This window comes from Molothrus aeneus, chromosome W, assembly GCF_037042795.1.
Source record: "Molothrus aeneus isolate 106 chromosome W, BPBGC_Maene_1.0, whole genome shotgun sequence".
In the NCBI taxonomy this organism is placed as follows: domain Eukaryota; kingdom Metazoa; phylum Chordata; class Aves; order Passeriformes; family Icteridae; genus Molothrus; species Molothrus aeneus.
The window spans coordinates 11,784,881-11,804,939 of NC_089679.1; the positions used below are offsets into that span (position 1 = coordinate 11,784,881).

At 41.2% G+C, this 20,059-nt stretch overlaps 1 protein-coding gene across 3 annotated transcripts in view; it reads left to right on the forward strand.

Moving 5' to 3' along the window:
- Positions 1 to 20,059, forward strand: part of LOC136568515 (ceramide transfer protein-like) — a 162,436-nt gene that overhangs the window by 106,136 nt on the left and 36,241 nt on the right. For all 3 annotated transcript variants that reach the window (XM_066568524.1, XM_066568523.1, XM_066568522.1), the window contains exons 4-7: positions 2,669 to 2,776; positions 3,560 to 3,698; positions 5,248 to 5,331; positions 16,261 to 16,418. In XM_066568524.1, coding sequence (XP_066424621.1) covers positions 2,669 to 2,776; positions 3,560 to 3,698; positions 5,248 to 5,331; positions 16,261 to 16,418 — 489 coding nt within the window. The remainder of the gene's footprint in view (positions 1 to 2,668; positions 2,777 to 3,559; positions 3,699 to 5,247; positions 5,332 to 16,260; positions 16,419 to 20,059) is intronic.

Consider the following 20,059-nt stretch of genomic DNA (forward strand, 5'->3'; position numbering starts at 1 on the left):
TCCCAAAGCCTATGCCGTTTTCAAATTTTCTACAAAAGTCCAACACCTAGAATTCCATTGTTGCTTCTTTCTTGTTCCATATCATATGAACACATCTCCCCTTTTCCCTGCCCTGTCTGAATTATTCTGCTGCTGCAGTATTTTTTATTCTGCCAAAGATCCTTTACAGTATTCTCTGTCTACTTGATCAAATTTATTAGCAGTATTTCAGATATTGCTCTGAACCATCTGTTTCTTTTGTCACAGAAATTTTGCAACTGACACATGTTGACAGAGAGGTGAGGATGTATAGTATAGAATTACAAGTAATTCTTTATTCATGGTCATGAGGTATCCCATTCAAATGGGGTACATCGAATGTGATTTCACACATGGTTCTTTTACCTTTTAAGTGTTCAGATACAACATAATTTGGCCAATCATTAATTAACACACATATATTATCGTTTTGCTAAGCAACTATAATTCTATGGCATCATTTTCCATCTGATTTTTTCATGATTGAGATGTGCCTGGAGTGGGTCTTTTGAGATGTGCCTGGAGTGGGTCTTTCTACAGTTACTTCTCCATGATGCCAGATAATGGGAAGGTTTCACAGACATGTTAGAGAGGCTAGGATGATGGCATTATTGTGATAGTACAGGGGTATCCTTTATTCTTCAGCATGGGGTCTGTCCTTCTCCTTGCGATGAGCTGCAGTCCTTTAGTCATTCTGACTTAACCATGACTATGCAGTATACAATGTTAACTATATATCTTAAAAATTATAGAATAGTTTGGGTTGGAAGGGACTTTAAGGATCATCTAATTCCACCCCACCTGCAATGGGCAGGGATACCTTTCACTAGACCAAGTTGCTCAGAGCCCCATCCAACCTGGCCTCAAACACTTCCAGGATGGGGCAGCCACAGCTTCTCTGGACAATCTGTTCCAGTGCCTCACCATCCTCACAGTTAAGAATTTCTTCCTAATATCTAATCTAAACCTTCCCTCTTTCAGTTTAAAGCCATTCCCCCATGTTCTATCACTACATACCCTTGTAAAAAGTCCCTCTCCAGCCATTTTTTAGATCCTATTCAGGTACTGAAAGGCCACAATAAACTCATCCTGGAGCCTTCTCCAGGCTGAATAACCCCAACTCTCTTAGCCTTTCCTAATAGGAGGGGTGTTCCATCCCTCTAATCATCTTCATGGCCCTCCACTGGACTTGCTCCAACAGGTCAATGTGCTGGGGACCCCAGAGCGGGATGCAGTATTCCAGGTGGGGTCTCACCAGAGTGGAGTAGAGGGGCAGAAACATCACCCTTGACCTTCTGATTTTGAAGCAGCTCAGGATACAATTGACTTTCTAGGCCACAAGTGCACATGACTGGGGCATGTCCAGCCTCTCATTCCCTGGTATCTCCCAAGTCCTTGGCAGGACTGTTCTCGATCCGTTCATCCTCCAGCCTGTATTGATAGCAGAGGTTGCCCAGTGCAACCAAACAGCCCAGGTGCAGCACCTTGCACTTGGCCTTAAGTCTCATGAGATTCCCATGGGTCCACTTTTTGAGCTTGTCCAGGTCCCTCTGGATGGCGTCTCATCCTTCAGGTGTGTCAACCACACCACTCAGCTTGGTGTCCTCTGCAAAGTTGCCAAGGGTACACTCAATCCCTTCATCTATGTCATTAATGAAGATATTAAATAATACTGGTCCCAATTCAGACCCCTCAGGGGCACCACCTGACACTGATGCCCATTGGGACTGTGAGCCATTGACCACTACCCTCTGGATGTGACCATCTAACCAATTCCTTATCCACCAAACAGTGCACCCATCAAATCCTTGTCTCTCCAATTTGGAGAGAAGGATATTGTTGGGAACCATGTCATAGGCTTTACTGAAGTCCAGATAGATGCCATCTGTAGCTCTTTCCTTGTCCATTGATGCGGTGACTCCATCATAGAAGGCCACTAGATTGGTCAGGCAGCACTTGCCCTTGGTGAAGCCATGCTGGCTGTCCCAAATCACTTCCCTATCCTCCATGTGCCTTAGAATAGCTTCCAGGAGGATCTCTTCCATGATCTTCCCAGGCACAGAGGTGAGGCTGACAGGTCAGTAGTTCTCAGGGTCCTCCTGGGATGAAGAAAGTTCATATAAATGAATACTATAAAGACTGGCACAGTAGTTAGGGAATGAGATTTTCCAACACTGTCTTACATTCTCTTTCAGGGTTTTTCTTCTTCTTTGTCATGTGTGGGCCATTTTATGTTAACCTTTAGGAAAATACTCTTCTTACAGTTCCTCACTATCTTCTTCTATTTTACTTGTGAGGACATTTGTCAAACTTAATATTTTCTTATCTTTTTCATGCTATTGTAATCAATAGATGTTTTTCAAATTTTTTTCATTATTTAATTAGTTACTGTTTTAGGGGTACACAATAAATTGCAGATAACTACTTTTTTTCCAGATCAACATGATAACAACAAAAAAAATTATTCATAGTAACTTTACAGTTACTACATGAACATCTTGAACTTGCAGACACAATCCAAGTTATTAAGCCCTTGCTGCTACCTGACAAGAAACAAATGGGCTAGTTTAGAGGAGATATTAAACTTGCTTTCACTATTTTTTTATTAAAAGCCTCAATGCTCTACTTTTGTGTGTGGTTTGGTTTTTAGACTGAATCTGGCTATGCATCAGAGTCAAGTTTACGACGCCATGGCTCCATGGTGTCTCTTGTTTCTGGAGCGAGTGGATACTCTGCAACATCCACCTCTTCATTCAAGGTTAGTGAATAACATTTTCTTAGTATTGGTGTTTAAATAACACACAAAACTGGAAAGTAAATAAACTATGCAAAGACTTGTTCACACCATTATAGGAAAAAAAAAGCAAACAAATCTTTAGTTTACTATAAGTGTTAATAATTCAGCATGCGATGATGAACAGATCATACAGGAAACTTTTTCATGCCTCTATGCAGTTATCCCTCTTAAATTATGGTGTCATTTTCAAATGGCAAGGAAATCAAACCTGTGGGAGGATTCATTAGTCTTTCTTAGTGAACTTCTGAGAATATCAGGGCTTCTAGATGAAAGGAAATGCTGATTCTATGACTTGACAAATGACAGCTGTCTTGGTTTCATGTGTATAATATTTAACATTTTAAATTGGTTGGGGCAGAAGAGGAGCAGCACAAGAAAAGGGGGAGTAAAGGCTAGAATAAAGATCTTAAACTAGAGAACTGACTGTTTCCTGATAAATAGGTGTAAATCTCATGGTATATAAGATTGTGTTTTTAATAAACTTTTATTGAATGCTCTAAAGTAACAGATGAAATCAAGATGAAAAGTTGAGACCAGTGGACAAAATGAGTAAGAAACACTTTTATACAGTTTCTTATGTTCTTCTAACATTACCAGTATTTCATAGCTGCTGATATCTGAAATTTCTTTGATGTGCTTAAAGAATTCATTCTTCATAATTGCAGAAATCCTTTTTTTTTTTTTGCATTGAACTATTGCTGACCCTGTAGAAGCATTTGAGCCTTTTTTTGCTTGTATTTTCAGAAGGGCCATAGCTTACGTGAGAAGCTTGCAGAAATGGAAACCTTTAGAGACATCTTGTGTAGACAAGTTGATACTTTACAGAAATACTTTGATGCCTGTGCAGATGCAGTTTCCAAAGATGAACTCCAGAGGGATAAAGGTAAAACTGTAATTAAGAACTGTTATCTCCACAGAATTTAACTTTTTACACAGTAATAGCCCGTGAAATAGTTACTATAGCATTTGGTACCATATAAATGAAGTATGTATATTAAATTCAGTCTTTAGTAATGAGATCAATTGTAGATATTTCTGCATACACTGTTAACTATTTTCACTTCAGAAGTTGGATTCCCATAAAAATATGCTTAACTTAAATATTGACCTCTAGCTGTCAATTGTATAAATGATCTTTTAAGCATTTGATGTTATATAACAATAATTGTTTACCCCATAACATGAATTCAAGTTTGTTTATTGCTGTGTCTCTGTCATGGTTTAACCCCAGCTGGCAGCCAAGTACCATGCATCTGCTTGCTCACTTCCCCTTCTCTCCCAATGGGATGGGGAGGAGACTCAGGAAAGAAAATAGAACTCGTGGGTTGAGATAAGAACAGTTTATTTGAAATAAAGTAAAAGATAATAATAATAATAATAATAATAGTAATGAGAAGGAGAGGGAGAGAGGGAGATTTAACCCAAGAAAGACAAGTGATGCACAATACAGTTGCTCACTACCTGCTGACCGATGCCCAGCCTGTTCACAAGCTGTGATCAGCCCCCTCTTCCAGGTAACTCCCCCCAGTTTATATACCGGGCATGTCATTCTATGGTGTGGAATATCCCTTTGGCCAGTTTGAGTGACCTGTCCTGTCCATGCTTCCTCCCAGCCCTTTGTGCAGCTCCTCATTGGCAGAGTATGAGACACTGAAAAGTCCTTGCTTTGGGTAAGCACTACCTAGTGACAACCAAAACATCAGTGTGTTATCAACATTATTCTCATTCTGAATCCAAAACACAGCTCTGTAGCAGCTACTGAGAAGAAAATGAACTCTATCCCAGCCAAAACCACTTTTCTCTTTATTTTGAAAAGCAATAGGTTATTAGTTTTCATAGGAACAATATATTCTTTTAAAAAGGCAAAGATTCTGCCATAATGAATGCTCCCGAGCTGTATTGGCTGTAGCTAGAGCACTGAGTGCACACTGGAAGTCCTAGTAGACTCAGGTGTGGATATCTACATCTCTCTGAATTGTTCTTCCCAGAACACAGCTTGTCATATTCATGCACTCTTCTGAGGCATTAATATTCATTCCCATGTTTGTTCTGGTAGCCTGAAACTTTTGATAGTGAGAAAGCAATAGATAAGTACCATTCCACTTCTTTGAGAACTTTCTAGTGTAAAAGAGTAGATAGTTGCTCAATTGTGGCTCCTTGCTTATCCAGTTGTAACACCAAGATAATGTTCTTCTTGCCATCAAATCAAGTGCTAAATTTTGACACTGAGAAAATGTTAGTCTCCTGATGGTTTCTGAAGGTAATGTTGATAGTGGTCAAAAAAAAAAAAGACGGGAGGGTATGTGTCATGACTGTTATAGGAAAAAATCTTAAATGTTGCTTAGCCATGAAGATGCTCTTAATTCTTTTTTGCACACTAAAGAGTTGGGAAAGCTTTCTCACTCCCATAACACACACTTTCTCACATTTAGTGGTAGAAGATGATGAAGATGATTTCCCTGCGATGCGTTCTGATGGGGATTTTTTACATAACAGTAACAGCAGTAAGGAAAAATGTAAGTGTGTCAACTTTTTCACTGAATGTTCGTATGAATGGTATGATAAGCCTGATACAATATGGGTATTTATGTTGTTTTCTAAGCAGAAAATTACAAGAGTAGTTATTTGAATGTATGCAACAGGACATTCTTATTCATGTTAAGATAATAATGAAAAGCAGTTAAGGAATTATAATCTAAGTTATTCTTAATTCATACAAATATTAATGCAAGACTGTCAAGCTGGAATTTCTTATTTGTGTCCAAAGCCATTTCCACTACAAAAATCTGTTGAAACAGCTGCATCATTTGTATACTGGGAACTGAGATTTGTAACAGGCAGTTGCAATTTTTCTTGCAAGTATTATCTGCTTTAGGAGTGCGGTGAAGCACAATGCTTTTCCGGTTAGGTGTGCCCCATTATGGTTTTTCTAACTTCTATGTCAATGTAAGGATTAAGTCAACATTGTTACTGAATCTCACTCATCCTAATTTTAGCACTTTTAAAAACTGTATTTTTCAGTGTTATGCTGAACAGAATTCTGATTTTTATTCTTTTCTTAAATGATTTGGTTATAGTCATTGTACTCACTGCATCCATTCACTAAATGTGAATTCCGCATGCAAGTCTTGCTTTTTAGAAATCTGATACATCTGGCCTGCCAGAAGTTGTGTATGCATTTAAAAAAATCTATTTGCATTCTTCTTATACTTTGTCTTGTTTCCTGGCTGAAATTATTTCCCCATTGACATTCTATAATGGTTGACAATTCAGTATTTGTTAGACTTTGGTTCACAAAACTTTGAAGTAGTACAGTTGCAAATCTGATGGAATCGCCAAAAGAAGTACTTAGCAAAAGCGTTTTTAAAATTGTAGACACTTTCTTCAAGAATCTGAAAAATATATGTGCAAAATAAGCCTTTTCTGTCTTCTGCTTTTTATTTGGCTCTAGTTCCCCTTGTGTTGCATGTTTCCTTGCTGTATTTAAGTTTTCTTTCTAGATTATTGCAAAAACTGTTAGGAGGAAAGGAATTGGAAGGAGTTACAGTATACTTCCAGAGAACTAAAAATATGAGTAGATTTTTTTTTTCAATCATATAAAAAGTTTGCTTTGCTAAGGATTAATTGTAGTGATCAGGAGAGGGCATTTCAAAGACCCAAAAGGGTATCGTTGGATATTTGGGATAGCTGCTGTAGAGACAGATGAAATTAGACAGTTGAATACCCTGCCTGGTCTCTCAGAGGACCCTTCTGCTGTGGGACTGCTGAGGGTCAAAGAAGAACAGGTACCAATCTCTACTACAACAGTGCACTGTTGACAATACTGCACCAACTGGGACTCCGTGATCCCCATTGATGAGATGATTCGTGAACCGGAGAGCCAGGAAGTGGTCAGCAAGATTTGATCACCCTTTAATAGTCCTATATGGCCAGTGCTTAAGTCCAGTGGAGAGTGGAGGCTGACAGTGGACTATCATGGCCTGAACGAAGTCACACAACCCCTGAGTGCTGTTGTGCCAGACATGCTGGAACTTCAGTAGGAACTGGACTCCAAGGCAGCAAAGTAATGCCACCACTGACATTGCTAATGGGTTTTTCTCCATTCCTTTAGCAGCACAGTGCAGGCCACAGTTTGCTTTCACCTGGAGGGGTGTCCAGTACACCGGGAACTGACTGCCCCAGGGGTGAAAAAACAGCCCCACTATTTGCTGTGAAGTGATCCAGGCTGCACTGGAAAAGGGTGAGGCTCCTGAACACCTGCAGTACATTGATGACATCATCATGTGGGGCAACACAGCAGAGGAAGCTTTTGAGAAAAGGGAGAAGATAATCCAAATTCTCCTGAAAGATGTTTTTGCCATAAAACAAAGTAAGGTCAAGAGACCTGCCCAGGAAATTCAGTTTTGAGGAGTAAAATGGAAAGATGGACATAATCAGATTCCAGTGGATGTGGTCAACAAAATAGCAGCTATGTCTCCCGTGACCAGCAAGAAGGAAACATGGGCTTTCCGAGGTGCTGTGGGTTTTTGGAGAATGAATATTCCAGAGTACAGTCAGATTGTGAGCCCTCTCTATCATGTGACCTGGAAGAAGAAGGATTTCAAATGGGACCCTGAACAAGAACAAGTTTTTGAACAAATTAAACAGCAGATTGTTCATGCAATAGCCCTTGGGCCAGTCAGGACAGGATAGGATGTAAAAAACATACCCTACACTGCAGCCAGGGAGAATGGTCCTTCCAGGAGCCTCTGGCAGAAGATATCTGGGGACACTCGAGGATGACCCCTGGGGTTCTGGAGTTCGGGAAACAAATGATCCAAGGCCTGCTACACCCCAACTAAGAAAGAGATCCTGGCAGCTTTTGAAGGGGTTCGAGCTGCTTCAGAAGTGACTGGCACTGAAGCACAGATCTTTCTTGCACCATGATTACCAGTGTTGGGCTGGATGTTCTAAACAAGTCCCTTCCACACATCATGCCGCTGATGCTATGTAGAGTAAATGGGTCATGCTGTTCACACAGCTAGCTTGAATAGGAAACTCCAATCACCCAGGGATCTTGAAGATCATAATGAATTTGCCCAAAGGAGAAAATTTCCGACTGTCATCAGAAGAAGAAGAGGAGCAGGTGACGTGTGCTGAGGAGGCCCTACCATATAATCAGGTACCAGAAAATGAAAAGTGACATGCTTTCTTTACTGACAGTTCCTGCCATATTGTAGGGATTAATTGAAAATGGAAAGCTGCTGTATTGAGTCCTATGAGGTGAGTTGCAGAAGCTACTGAGGGACAAGGTGAATCAAGTCAGGTTGCAGACCTGAAAGCCATCCAGCTGGCTTTAGATATCGCTGAGTGAGAGAAATGTGCAATGCTCTACCTCTAGACTGACTTGTGAGTAGTAGCAAATATTCTGTGGGGGTGGCTGGAGCAATGGAAAAAGACCAATTGGCAGCAAAGAAGTAAACACATCTGGGATGCCAAAGTGTGACAAGACATAACTACCCAGGAAGAGAAGTTGGCTCTAAAAGTCTATCATGTAGATGCAGACATACCCAAGCGTTGGGCTACTGAGGAGCATTGCAACAATGGACTGGTAGATCAAGATGACAAGATTAAAGTGTCTCAGGTAGATATGGACTGGAAATATAAGGGTGAATTATTTCTGGCTTGATGGGCCCATAACGCCTCAGGTCATTAAGGAAGAGATGCAACATATGGATGGGCTCGTGACTGAGGGGTGAACTAAACCATGAACACCATCTCCCAGGTTATCCTTAAGTGTGAAACATGCACTGCAATCAAACAGGCCAAGTTGGTAAAGCCTCTGTGATATGGGGGATGATGGCTGAAAATATCAATAGGGAGGCCTGGCAGATCGATTACATCACACTCCCACAAACCTGCCAAGGCAAGCACTATGTGCTTACAGTGGTGGAAACAATCACTGGATGGCTGGAGACACATCCCGTGCCTCACGTCACTGCCTGGAACATCATCTTGGGCCTTCAGAAGCAAGTCCTGTGGCCACATGGCACCCCAGAAAGATTTGAGTCAGACAATGGGACTCATTTCAAAAATAGCCTCATAGACACCTGGGCTAGAAAGCACGGTATTGAGTGGATATATCATATTCCCTATCACACACCAGCCTCTGGAAAGATCGAACAATGTAATGGACTGTTAAAAACCACATTGAAAGCAATGGGCAGTGGGACCTTCAAACATTGGGATCTACATTTAGTGAAGGCCACCTGGTTAGTTAACACTAGAGGCTCCACCCATCAAGCTGGCTCTGCCCAATCAGAACCTCTACATACTGTAGAAGGGGATGAAGTCCCCATGGTGCATATGAGGAATGTCTTAGGGAAGACAGCTTGGATTAGTTCTGTTTTAAGCAAAGGCAAACCCATGGGCATGGGACTCTTTTTGCTCAAGGACCTGGGTGCACTTGGTGGGAAATGAAGAGGGACAGGGAAACACGATGTGTACCTCAAGGTGATTTGATATTTGGGTGAGAACAGTTTGTAATGTTGAATTGCATATGTAATATGGGTTGTTGAATGACACTGACACTGTATGTTGTAAATACAATAGACAATAAGTATGAACTGATCCAGTTACACCAGTCATGGACTAAAAGAATTCAACAAACATCTTGGGGGTATTTCCAGTGACTACTGAAATAATACCTGTGCTTGTGCATAGCCATATGTATATATATGTATATAGTTGAAAGGTATAAAATCTGGGCATGATATTAATGTTATAAAATAAGGGATGGATAATATCTTGGGTATGGAAACAAGGTGGTGGAGTTTTTTACACTGTCTTTTCAATACCACCCATGTCACCACTGGGGGGAGTGGTTTTGGAAGGGAAAAACTCAAGCCTGGAAACAGGAAGTTTTCCTTTTTATTTTTCTGGGCTTACTCTGGAAAGGATGAGGGACCGGGACTGCTGTTGCTGCTGCCATGCCTCCACTGCACCAGACAGTGAGCCCCTGTATTCACACCACTGCTGTCACCACCCTGGAGAGAGAGCCTCTGCAGTGGGGCCCGAGTTGTGCCAGGTGGCACAAAGTCAGCATTTCAGCAGCACAACTCATTTGGATGAACTAGCTTTCCAAGTTTCTTTTTGTCCCTGCTTTATAATGTTTTCAGGCTGGGGGGAAACAGTTAGGCTGTGAGAGCCTCCTGATATATCATTTTGTTTTTCCAAATACCATGTTGCCCCAGTCCAGGGCCAGTCACCATTCTGCTTTTGTCTGGGAAACCATGCTGGGTGGCATCTTTGGGACACATTTTTGTTTGTTCAGTGGTGAGTGCGCTTTTGTGGGTAAAACTCTTTTTCTCTTTCGTACATTTTTTTATTAATATTGTGTGGGTATTGCAACTTTTCAGTAAGTTGTGATTCCAACTTTTAATCTGTCCTAGTGTTCCTCCATTACCAGAAGGGGTGGAGGGAAAAGGGAGCATCTTCAGTGGATTTAATTTTCTAGCTTGGTTTTAAACTAGAACAGTTCTCTAGGATCTTTGAGTGAAAGTGTCTAGGTGTCTTCCAAGGAAGGCAGGAGCCTCCCCTGGAATGGAAAATGTAAACCCCCTCCCTCCAAATTGTTATAATTTTGAAATTAAGGAGGCTCTTGGGCAAAGGTATGGGAGCAGGAATAACAGTTCTTTATCAGGGAAAAAAATAAAAATAAAATAAACAATGCAGTAATACAAAACAACACTGACAGAGTCAGAATACGACCTGACAACCTGTTGGTCAGGGTGTTGGTAGCAGTCCAATTGAAATGGTGGCTGCAGTCCTCCTGGAGTGACAGATGTGGTTCTGTTGAAACAGTGAGCCTGTAGAAGGGTATAGTCTTCCTCTGAATATCCAGTGGAGAAGACAGCTGCTTCTCTGGGAATCCAGTGGAAAAGGCTGGCTGTGGTCTTCCAGATCTCTGATTATATCCAGTTAGGAATGCTTGGCTCCTCCCTCTGGGTGGAGCTTCTCACAATGGGATGATGTAATTTTATCAGTCATGCAGTGACACTCAATGGCCCATTAACAGAAGTTATCTCCCTGAATGGAGGGTTGGTTGTGGAAGAGATAAAGAAAACTGCCCAATTAACAGAAGATAACTGCCCCATCAGATAGGAATAGAATACGCCGCCCATTTCCAACCTAAGACAGAAATTTAAAAAGAGCACTATGAAGGTATTCAAATTTATTGCTCACTTTCCAATTAGAAAATCTGGTAACTGAAACAATGATCATTTGTATAAAGCACCAAGGGAGAGCCTGGCTGATGCATATTTACCCAGTGGGATTTTAGAATCTAAGAATGTAGAATCTTGATCAGGAAGTGTTGCCATTCATCTGCTCAGGAAAATGAGTGTATTTGGGTTTAAATTATGCAATAATAAGAGCAGAAGGTGGTACTTAAGGGAACCTCTTTGAAGATGGAAGGTGATTTTGTACTGAAACTACAAAGATGGAAATGGCACAGAGACTAAAATAAGATTTTTATATAAAACACAGTGGGATTTGTATTGGATTTTAATGCTTTGAATGGAGGAAGAATATTCACCAATATTCTGCTGGAATAATGAGGTTGTTTTTAGAGGAAAACTAATTATATTGATACTATTGCTGTCCACAGAATACCAACAACAGTAGGTATAAATAAATTGGTTGTGTTCCAAAGCATTTCTCTTTGATTTAGAATTAGTTTAGTGACAAAAGATGCTAAGGTGGCATAAAATTGAAAAGAGAAAGGAACTTTGTTTTTCTACTTATTGTCTTTTAAAACTAGTCTTTCATTTCGGTGGAAAATGATTGAACAGGTGATTTTTAGAACATCTGGAAAAGTATTACAAGCAGCATCTTTTGAATAAGAAGGCACAACTGATCTATCCTAACAAACAGAGATGTGTAGGAGAGAATGGCTGATGAGCTTTTGAAGGAGGCTAAAACATGCTACGAAAAATCCATTATAAGAAAGGCAAGAGATAACAATTAATGAATAAAGAAAAATTATTAAGAGATAGGATAATTAAAAAGAAACCACTTGAAAGATGTTGAAATTGAAGTAGAAAAAAAAATAGTACTGCTGCATTATTCAATTGGCTACATACAGTTTGATCTCTAGGCAAGAAGAGCAGCTGCAATGATAACCCTTTTCTATTAGCCTTTAACTTAAACCTACAGAACTCCTGATGCAAGATTTCATTTTGAAATTTGATGACACTGACTTTGAAACTGCAAATTCTGTATGTATCACTGCTACTTTGAGACTAGTCATTAAAGAATTACTTAGAATATATGATGACTGAAACTGTGTTGAAGTATTAATGAGTTGTAGATAAGACCTAAAGACATCAGGAACAAAAGCTGGCTTTTTTCCTGGAAATGAGACTACTTTGCTGCATCTCCCTTGCAGTTTACCCTAGACTTATGAAATTATTTTATACTGTTGCAGTCAGTGGTAATTTCTTCAGTGTGTCTAGCACGTTGCACACTTAAGAGAAAAGTCACATGTATAAGCAGCATAGCTGTGCTAGCAAGCCTGCGCATGAACATGGTCTACACCAGCATGACATATTAGCTGTATAAACTGCATTTTCCCCATTGCAGCTGTTAGGGAGAGGGAGAGCTCATTATTTCTTCTGAAACAGATTGATTTTCCTTTCTTTCATTCCCATTGTCTTTACTTTTTTAGGGAGTATTTTTGATTAACATGAAATAAAAAGATAAGCTGTGTTCTACCATAGTATGTATGCTTTCTGAGGTATTTGAAGTAGTGTGTGGTATGTAAATATCTGTTTGAAAAAGTTTGATTCCTTCTGAAAGAAGAGCATATAAAACCTCTGAAGACTTGAACCATTACTTCAGATCATGTGATGCTTGCTTTCTGTTCCTTAAGTGTAAATATTGTGGTCTACTATTAGAGAACAGCAATTGCATTTCTTTTCTCTACAAGAACTGAGATGCTTGAAAGCTCTGCTTTTTACCCTTGCAGATTGATATTGCAAAAATTTACACAAATAATTATTTTTACTCTTTAAACCACAACAGTGGCACATTGACAAACTGACAGACCAGGAAAAGAAAGTGATGTCCAAGTGGGTGATAAGTCATCACGTTGCCCCATGGCATAGCATGAGTTACTTTAACTTGCTTGGCTCAGCTTCAACATGAGTGTTACTTCTGCTTTCTAATATTTTCTGACATTATTGCGTAGTGTTTGATATCGCATTCTGTCAACCTACATACGAGTTTGACATAGACTAGGTACTTTTTTTGTCATACATTTTAAGTGACTTGTTTAAATAGCCTTAGTAACAAATGGCCTAGTCAACAGCAAGAAGTAGTTGTTGGAACTACCAAACACCACAGTACTTGGATAATTCAACATATTTGATACTTTTATATCATATCTTTTTATGTTGTGTTTTTTAAATCTATAGTTACCTGCTAAAAGCAGCCTTGAAATGTTACTGTCCTGGTTCAGGGCAAATTTTGGAGAGAACCCCCAAAGGGGCTCCTCTAGGAAAGCAGATTCAATTGGCCCTTCCTCCCAACTGGTCCAGGAGAAAAATACCTCCTTGGAGAAAAGTGGAAAAAACCTGTTTATTAAACAATAAAACCTAAACAATATTAAACAATAAAACCCCTTTCTGCTCCAAAAGAGATGACAAACTAAGAAAAGTCCCCTCCCCGGGTTGCAGCTCAGCTCACTCAGTCTCTTATCAGTCCCTCTGGTGCTGGAAATGCCACGGCCCAGACCCGGCCTGGCCCGGTGGGCCACAGGTGTGAGCTGCCGATGCTCTTCTGGGTGTTCAGTCCAGAGCGGGTTTAAACAGGTCCAAAGAAAAGGAAAAAAAAAACACAGTCCAGGGAACTTCTTTGCCTCAGCTAGCTAAAACTAACTAAAACAAAGGAGAGCTCTGTCCCACTGTCTGTTCATTTGCAGACAACACAGTCCAGGAGAAGGAATGTGGAGGAGTGAGTTCAGTGTCTGAAAACAAACTGCGTGCTTCTTCTCTTCCCTTTCACTCTCTGGAACAAGTCTTAAAGGTGCAAAACTTATTATTCAGCATAAACAGAACAAGACGATTGGGGATAAAAGCCTCATATAGTCAACCCAGGACATTCCACCCCTTATCCCCATATCGTCAGCTTACTACTAAAACTAATATATATTCTAACTCTACAAACACATACATTATACATCCAATATACAGCTATACACAGACAACTGCAGTAACATTCAGCAAACAGTGATATTTACACATAGTTCTCACCCAACAACCAGATCTCCCTGAGGTACACATTGTGTTCCTACATCTTCTTGCATTATCCACCATGTGCAACCTGGTCCCTGAGCAAAAACACACCCATGAATGGGTTTGTCTGTACTTGAGGCAGAATTGATCCAAACTGTCTTCCCTAACAAATCTCTGATATATACCACTGGGACTTTGTCTCCATCTACTCTATGCAAAGGCTCAGATTGGGCAGGGCCCACTCGGTTAGTAGAGCCTTGGGTGTTAACTAATCAGGTGGTTTTTGCCAGATGCTGCTCCCAGTTTTTGAAAGATCCCCCACCTAATGCTTTCAAGGTGGTTTTTAACAGTCCATTGTACCTCTCCACTTTGCCTGCAGCTGGTGTATGGTAGGGGATATGGTACACCCATTCAATGTCATGTTCCCTAGCCCAGGTGTTGATAAGGCTGTTCTTGAAATGAGTCCCATTGTCTGACTCAATCCTCTCAGGGGTACCATGTCTCCACAGGACTTGCTTTTCAAGGCCCAGGATGGTGTTACGGGCCATAGCATGAGGCACAGGGTAGGTTTCCAACCATCCTGTGGTGGCTTCTACCATGGTCAGCACATAGCGCTTGCATTGGCATGTCTGATGCAGTGTGATGTAGTCAATCTGCCAGGCCTCCCCATACTTGTACTTGGACCACCGCCTACCATACCATAGGGGCTTCACTCACTTGGCCTGCTTGATGGCAGCACATGTCTCACAGTCATGGATAACCTAAAAAATACTGTCCATGATTAAATCCACCCCTCGGTCTTGTGCCCACTTATAGGTGGCATCTCTACCCTGATGACCTGAGGCATCATGGGCCCATCAAGCTAGGAATAACTCTCCCTTGTGTTGCCAATCTAAGTCTATCTTTGACACATCTATCTTTTCAGTCTGGTCTACCTGCTCATTGTTTTGGTGCTCCTCATTGGCTCTACTCTTAGGGACATGAGCATCTACATGGCGGACTTTCACTGGTAGCCTCTCTACCCTGGTAGCGATGTCTTTCCACTCATCAGCAGCCAAAATTGGTTTTCCTCTACGCTGCCAATTAGCCTCTTTCCGTCTTTCCAGCCATCCCCACAGAGCATTGGCTACCATCCATGAATCAGTGTAGAGGTAGAGCTTTGGCGACTTCTCTCTTTCAGCAATGTCCAGGGCCAGTTGAACGGCTTTGAGTTCAGCAAGTTGGCTTGATCCACCTTCTCCTTCAGTGGCCTCTGTGACCTGTCATGTGGGGCTCCATATGGCTGCTTTCCACTTTCATTTCATTCCCACAGTGCGGCAAGAACCATCAGTAAAAAGCGTATCGTGTTTCTTCTGCTGGCAGTTGGTTATATGGTGGCGCTTCTTCAGCACATGTCACTTCTTGTTCCTCTTCATCAGTGAGACCAAAGTTTTCACCTTCTGGCCAGTTTGTAATTATTTCCAGAATCCCATGGTGATTCAGTTTTCCAATATGGGTGAACTGCGTGATGAGAGCCATCCATTTGCTCCACGTAGCACTGGTGGCACGGTGGGTAGAGGGAACCTTTGCTTTGAACATCTACCCCAGTACTTGTAGTCGGGGTGCCAGGAGGAGTTGTGCTTCAGTGCCTATTACCTCTGAGGCAGCTTGGACTCCTTCATAGGCTGCTAAAATTTCCTTCTCTGTTGGAGTATAGTTGGCTTCAGACCCTCTGTAGCTTCAACTCCAAAATCCTAGTGGTCAGCCTTGAGTCTCCCCAGGACAGTTACCATTGGTGTTTCATTGCATTTTGAAATAATTTCTTTCTTAGTGCTGTATTGGATATGTTTTAAGGCTGCTCTGTATTAATTAGGCCCCACTTCAAGCTGTCAAACTGCTATTGTTACAAAGTATTCCCACTGCCTCCACCCACATGATTTGCAGAGTAATAAAGCATAACAAGCAGACTTGAAATACAGTATAGCAAGATGAAGCTGAAGGGCTGTGTTTTTCTTTTTAAATCTCTTCCCTTACCAGTGAATAGTGGAAAATTATTAGCACTTGTTTTTTTCTTTAAAAATAAAATTTCTTGCCAGTCTATTTTCTTCAAACAGGGATAATATAAAGCATGCATGTAAAATGCTTGTTTGAGTTGAAGGCAGTTATCAATGAGCAATTCATGTTTGGTTTTAGTGTTTCCATATGTGACACCCAAAGGAATTAATGGCATAGACTTTAAGGGAGAAGCTATAACTTTCAAGGCAACTACCGCTGGAATCCTTGCTACACTCTCTCATTGTATTGAACTCATGGTAAAACATGAAGAAAGCTGGCAAAAAAGACTAGATAAGGTAAGATGATTTTCCTTTAATTTTTGTTGAAAAAAAATGTTTCTTCAGTTTAAAATTGAAATTTTAAATTAGTTGGTTTAAACTTTTATTCCATGTTTTACTTTTTTTATGTACAGTACTTATTAATTTTAGATGCTTTCATTATTTATTACTCGTTTAACATGTTAAAACAAATTCTGATTGTTGGTGATACAGTAACATTACTCATCATATCTTTTCTTTTCCCAGCCCTTGGTCAGATAGTATTCCTATATTTTTTAATACTATAAAGATCCTGATATCATTCTACAGTAATAAGTGTATTGCTTGCAGCCCTCTAAGAGAGACCTAATTATATATGCTTGCAAAATGATGTGAAAATCTCTGAAATGTTTTGTGATATGAAATGATAATGTCCTCATTTAGGGCAAATTTGGGAGAAAACCTCCAAAGGGGTTCGTCTAGAAAGCAAATTCAAGTGGCCCCTCTCCCAACTGGCTCAGGAAAAGATTTCCTTGGAGAAAAGTGGAAAAAATGTTTATTTAACGGGCAAAGCATTCACCAGCACAAAAAAAAAGAAAAAAAAAGAAGAAGAACAATATTAAACAATAAAACCTCTCAACACTCCAAAGAGATGACAAACGCAGAAAGTCCTTTTCATGGGTTGCAGCTTGGCTCACTCAGTCTGTTATCAGTCCCTCCGGTGCTGGAAATGTTGTGGCCCAGGCCTGGCCCGGTGGGCCACAGGTGCGAGCTGCTAGTGCTCTTCTGGGTTTTCAGTCCAGAGCAGGTTTAAACAGTTTCAAGAAAAAGAAAAACCACAGTCCAGGGAACTTCTCTGCCTCAGCTAGCTAAAAACTAACTAAAAAGCAAAGGAGAACTCTTTCTCGCTGTCCGTGCTGCAGACAACAGAATCCAGGAGAAGGATGTGGGGGAGCAAGTGCAATTTCTGATAACAAACTCTGCGCTTCTTCTCTCCCCCCCCCCCCCCTTTGCTCTTGGAACCAGTCTTAAAGGTGCAAAACTTATTTCTGGGCTAAACAGACAAATGGGGATACAAGCATCATAAAGTCACCCCAGGACAGGTGACAGAACTGAGGAGAACAATCACTTCTAACTTTAAAGGTCTAAGATACAGGTTTTTAATTTACCTTTAGGAGACTAAAGAGATTAATTTAAGTCATGTTTTATACCAATTGGTTAATTTTTGGGGTGGGGCTGGGCTGATATTATAATATGTTATTCTTATGGCAGTGATAGTTCATGGTAAGCCTACTCAACCACTATAGCAACTTGAAAGGAGCAGTGTCTTCTCTCTTCAGATGAGATGTGCTAGAAACATGGCTAGGTTGTACTTCAGGCTTTGATTTCTAGAATTCTGCCATCACTGGCTGGTGTCCTGTACAGTCTTTTAGCCACTGTTGTCTTGGCTTTAATTTAACATATTTCCGTATGGTGTATATCACATTTCAAATCTAACTCAATATGTGTTAGTGGTACACAATTCAAAGAATCAAGTTATTCAGACAAAATACAACCATGTTTGAATCCTTGCCCATGTCTCCTGGCTCTTCGTCTATATGTCAGACCTGGTCCTATCTAACTGTATTGTGACTTCTGTCAACATTTACCTTATTGCATCATCTTGGTAGTTCAAGGAATTATAGCAGACCTAAGACTTGAAGCTTGTTCGTAGGATTGTAGGGTAATTTAGGTTAGAAGAGACCATCTCTAGTACAACCTCCTGCTTAAAGGAAGGACAGTTTGAATCAGATCGGGTTGATCATGGATTTATCAAGTCTGATTTCTAGTCTCCAAGGCTGAAGACTGCAGAGCAATTTTGAGCATCCTGTTCTGATGCTCAGCTGCTGTTATATATCCCCTTGGAGCAGCTCTTATTCCAGTATCTGCCTACTGTTTTTCCTCTTCCTACTATAGACCACTGTGAAGAGTCTGGCTCAGTTTGTTGATGACCTCCTTGGAGGTATTGGAAGGCTACTATTAAGTCCCCCCACAGAAGCCTTCTCTATTCCAGACTGAGCAAACACACTTCACTCTTGCTGATCAGAGTTTGCTTACAGCATGGATGAAGTGATTTTTTTCCTTGTCAGTAGGTTAGTATATGTTATTACAGAATAATATGTTAGTATAGAATTTGGTTTAGATTAGTTGTCATATTTTCTTCTTCTGTGGGCTAACTTTAAAGCACTTGTTTTCAGCTGTAAGCAGTTAAAAATTCAAACCTAAAATTCACTTTTACTCATACAGAATCACAGAATCATTTAGGTTGGAAAAGACCTTTAAGATCATTGAGTCCAACCTTCGAGCAATCACCACCTTGTCAACTAGACCATGGCATGAAGTGCCACGTCCAGTTGTTTCTTGAACACCTCCAGGGATGGTAATTCCACCACATCCCTGGGCATTCCATTCCATCACTTAACAACCTTTTCCATGAAGAAATTCTTCCTGAGGTCCAACCTGAACCTTTCCTGGTGCAGCTTGAGACTATGTCCTCTTGTCCTGTCACTAGTTGCCTGGGAGAAGAGGCCAACCCCCACCTGGCTACAACCTCCTTTAAGGTAGTTGTAGAGATTGAGAAGGTCATCCCTGAGCCTCCTTTTCTCCAGGTGTTGCCTTCTTGTGAAGGCCGCGATGACCTGGTATCGGAGTCCAGCACGGCGATCTCTTCCTTGGGATCCTTCGTGGCCAATAACGGACGCTAACACCAATGTGGTGGACGGTTAAAGGCCTTTATTGAGGGGTCTCAAGGGTATTTATGGACTAAGGGGTTTCTCTACGTCAGAAAGGGGTTTGGTTATACTTTCTAGGGTTAGTATGGAGTGGAAAGTTACTGGCATCCATAGGTTAGGGGGGCTACATGTTTGGCTACATTCCAAGGGTGATCCTTATCTATGGGGAGAGGGGGCAGAAGGATTCCTGTAATTTTCCGTCACAGCCCGAAATCTTCCGAACGCCTGTCCCTAGCCTACCACACTTCCCCCCCCCTCTTTCACAAATGAACGAGGTAGTCCTATACATAGGCACTGAAATGAGGTAGGAGGTTGAGATCTGACTAGGGAAAAGGGTCTTGGGAAACCTGAGTAAGTTTTGCCAGGCAAGTCTCTCGTGACTGGCAGTGTTCCCTGTTGAATTCACAGTAAGTGTTGCTGTCCCACGAACAGGATGCTAGCCCGTTCTAGGCGGGCCTGAGCGAATGAGACTAGCTTGTTCAGCAGGCATGGCCCGAAGGTAATAGCTAAAAGCAGCATTGCCAACGGACCTATTAGGGTAGAAATTAGTGTGGTTAGCCATGGTGATTGATTGAACCAGGATTCGAACCAGCTCTGTTGGGCTTCCCTGTCTTTCTGTCTCTGAGCCAGTCTGTTTCGGAGTTCTGCCATGGAGTCTCTAACGACTCCTGTGTGGTCAGCGTAGAAACAACATTCCTCTTTCAAGGCAGCACACAGGCCTCCTTGCTGCATGAACAGGAGATCCAGTCCTCGCCTGTTCTGCAGGACCACTTCTGAGAGCGAGGAGACTGACTTTTCTAGAAAGGAAATGGATTTCTCGATCCTCTGCAGGTCCTCATCGATGGTCATCTGCAGCTGGGACAGTCCTTGGTGTTGAGTTGCTAGGGCTGAGACACCTGTTGCCGTTCC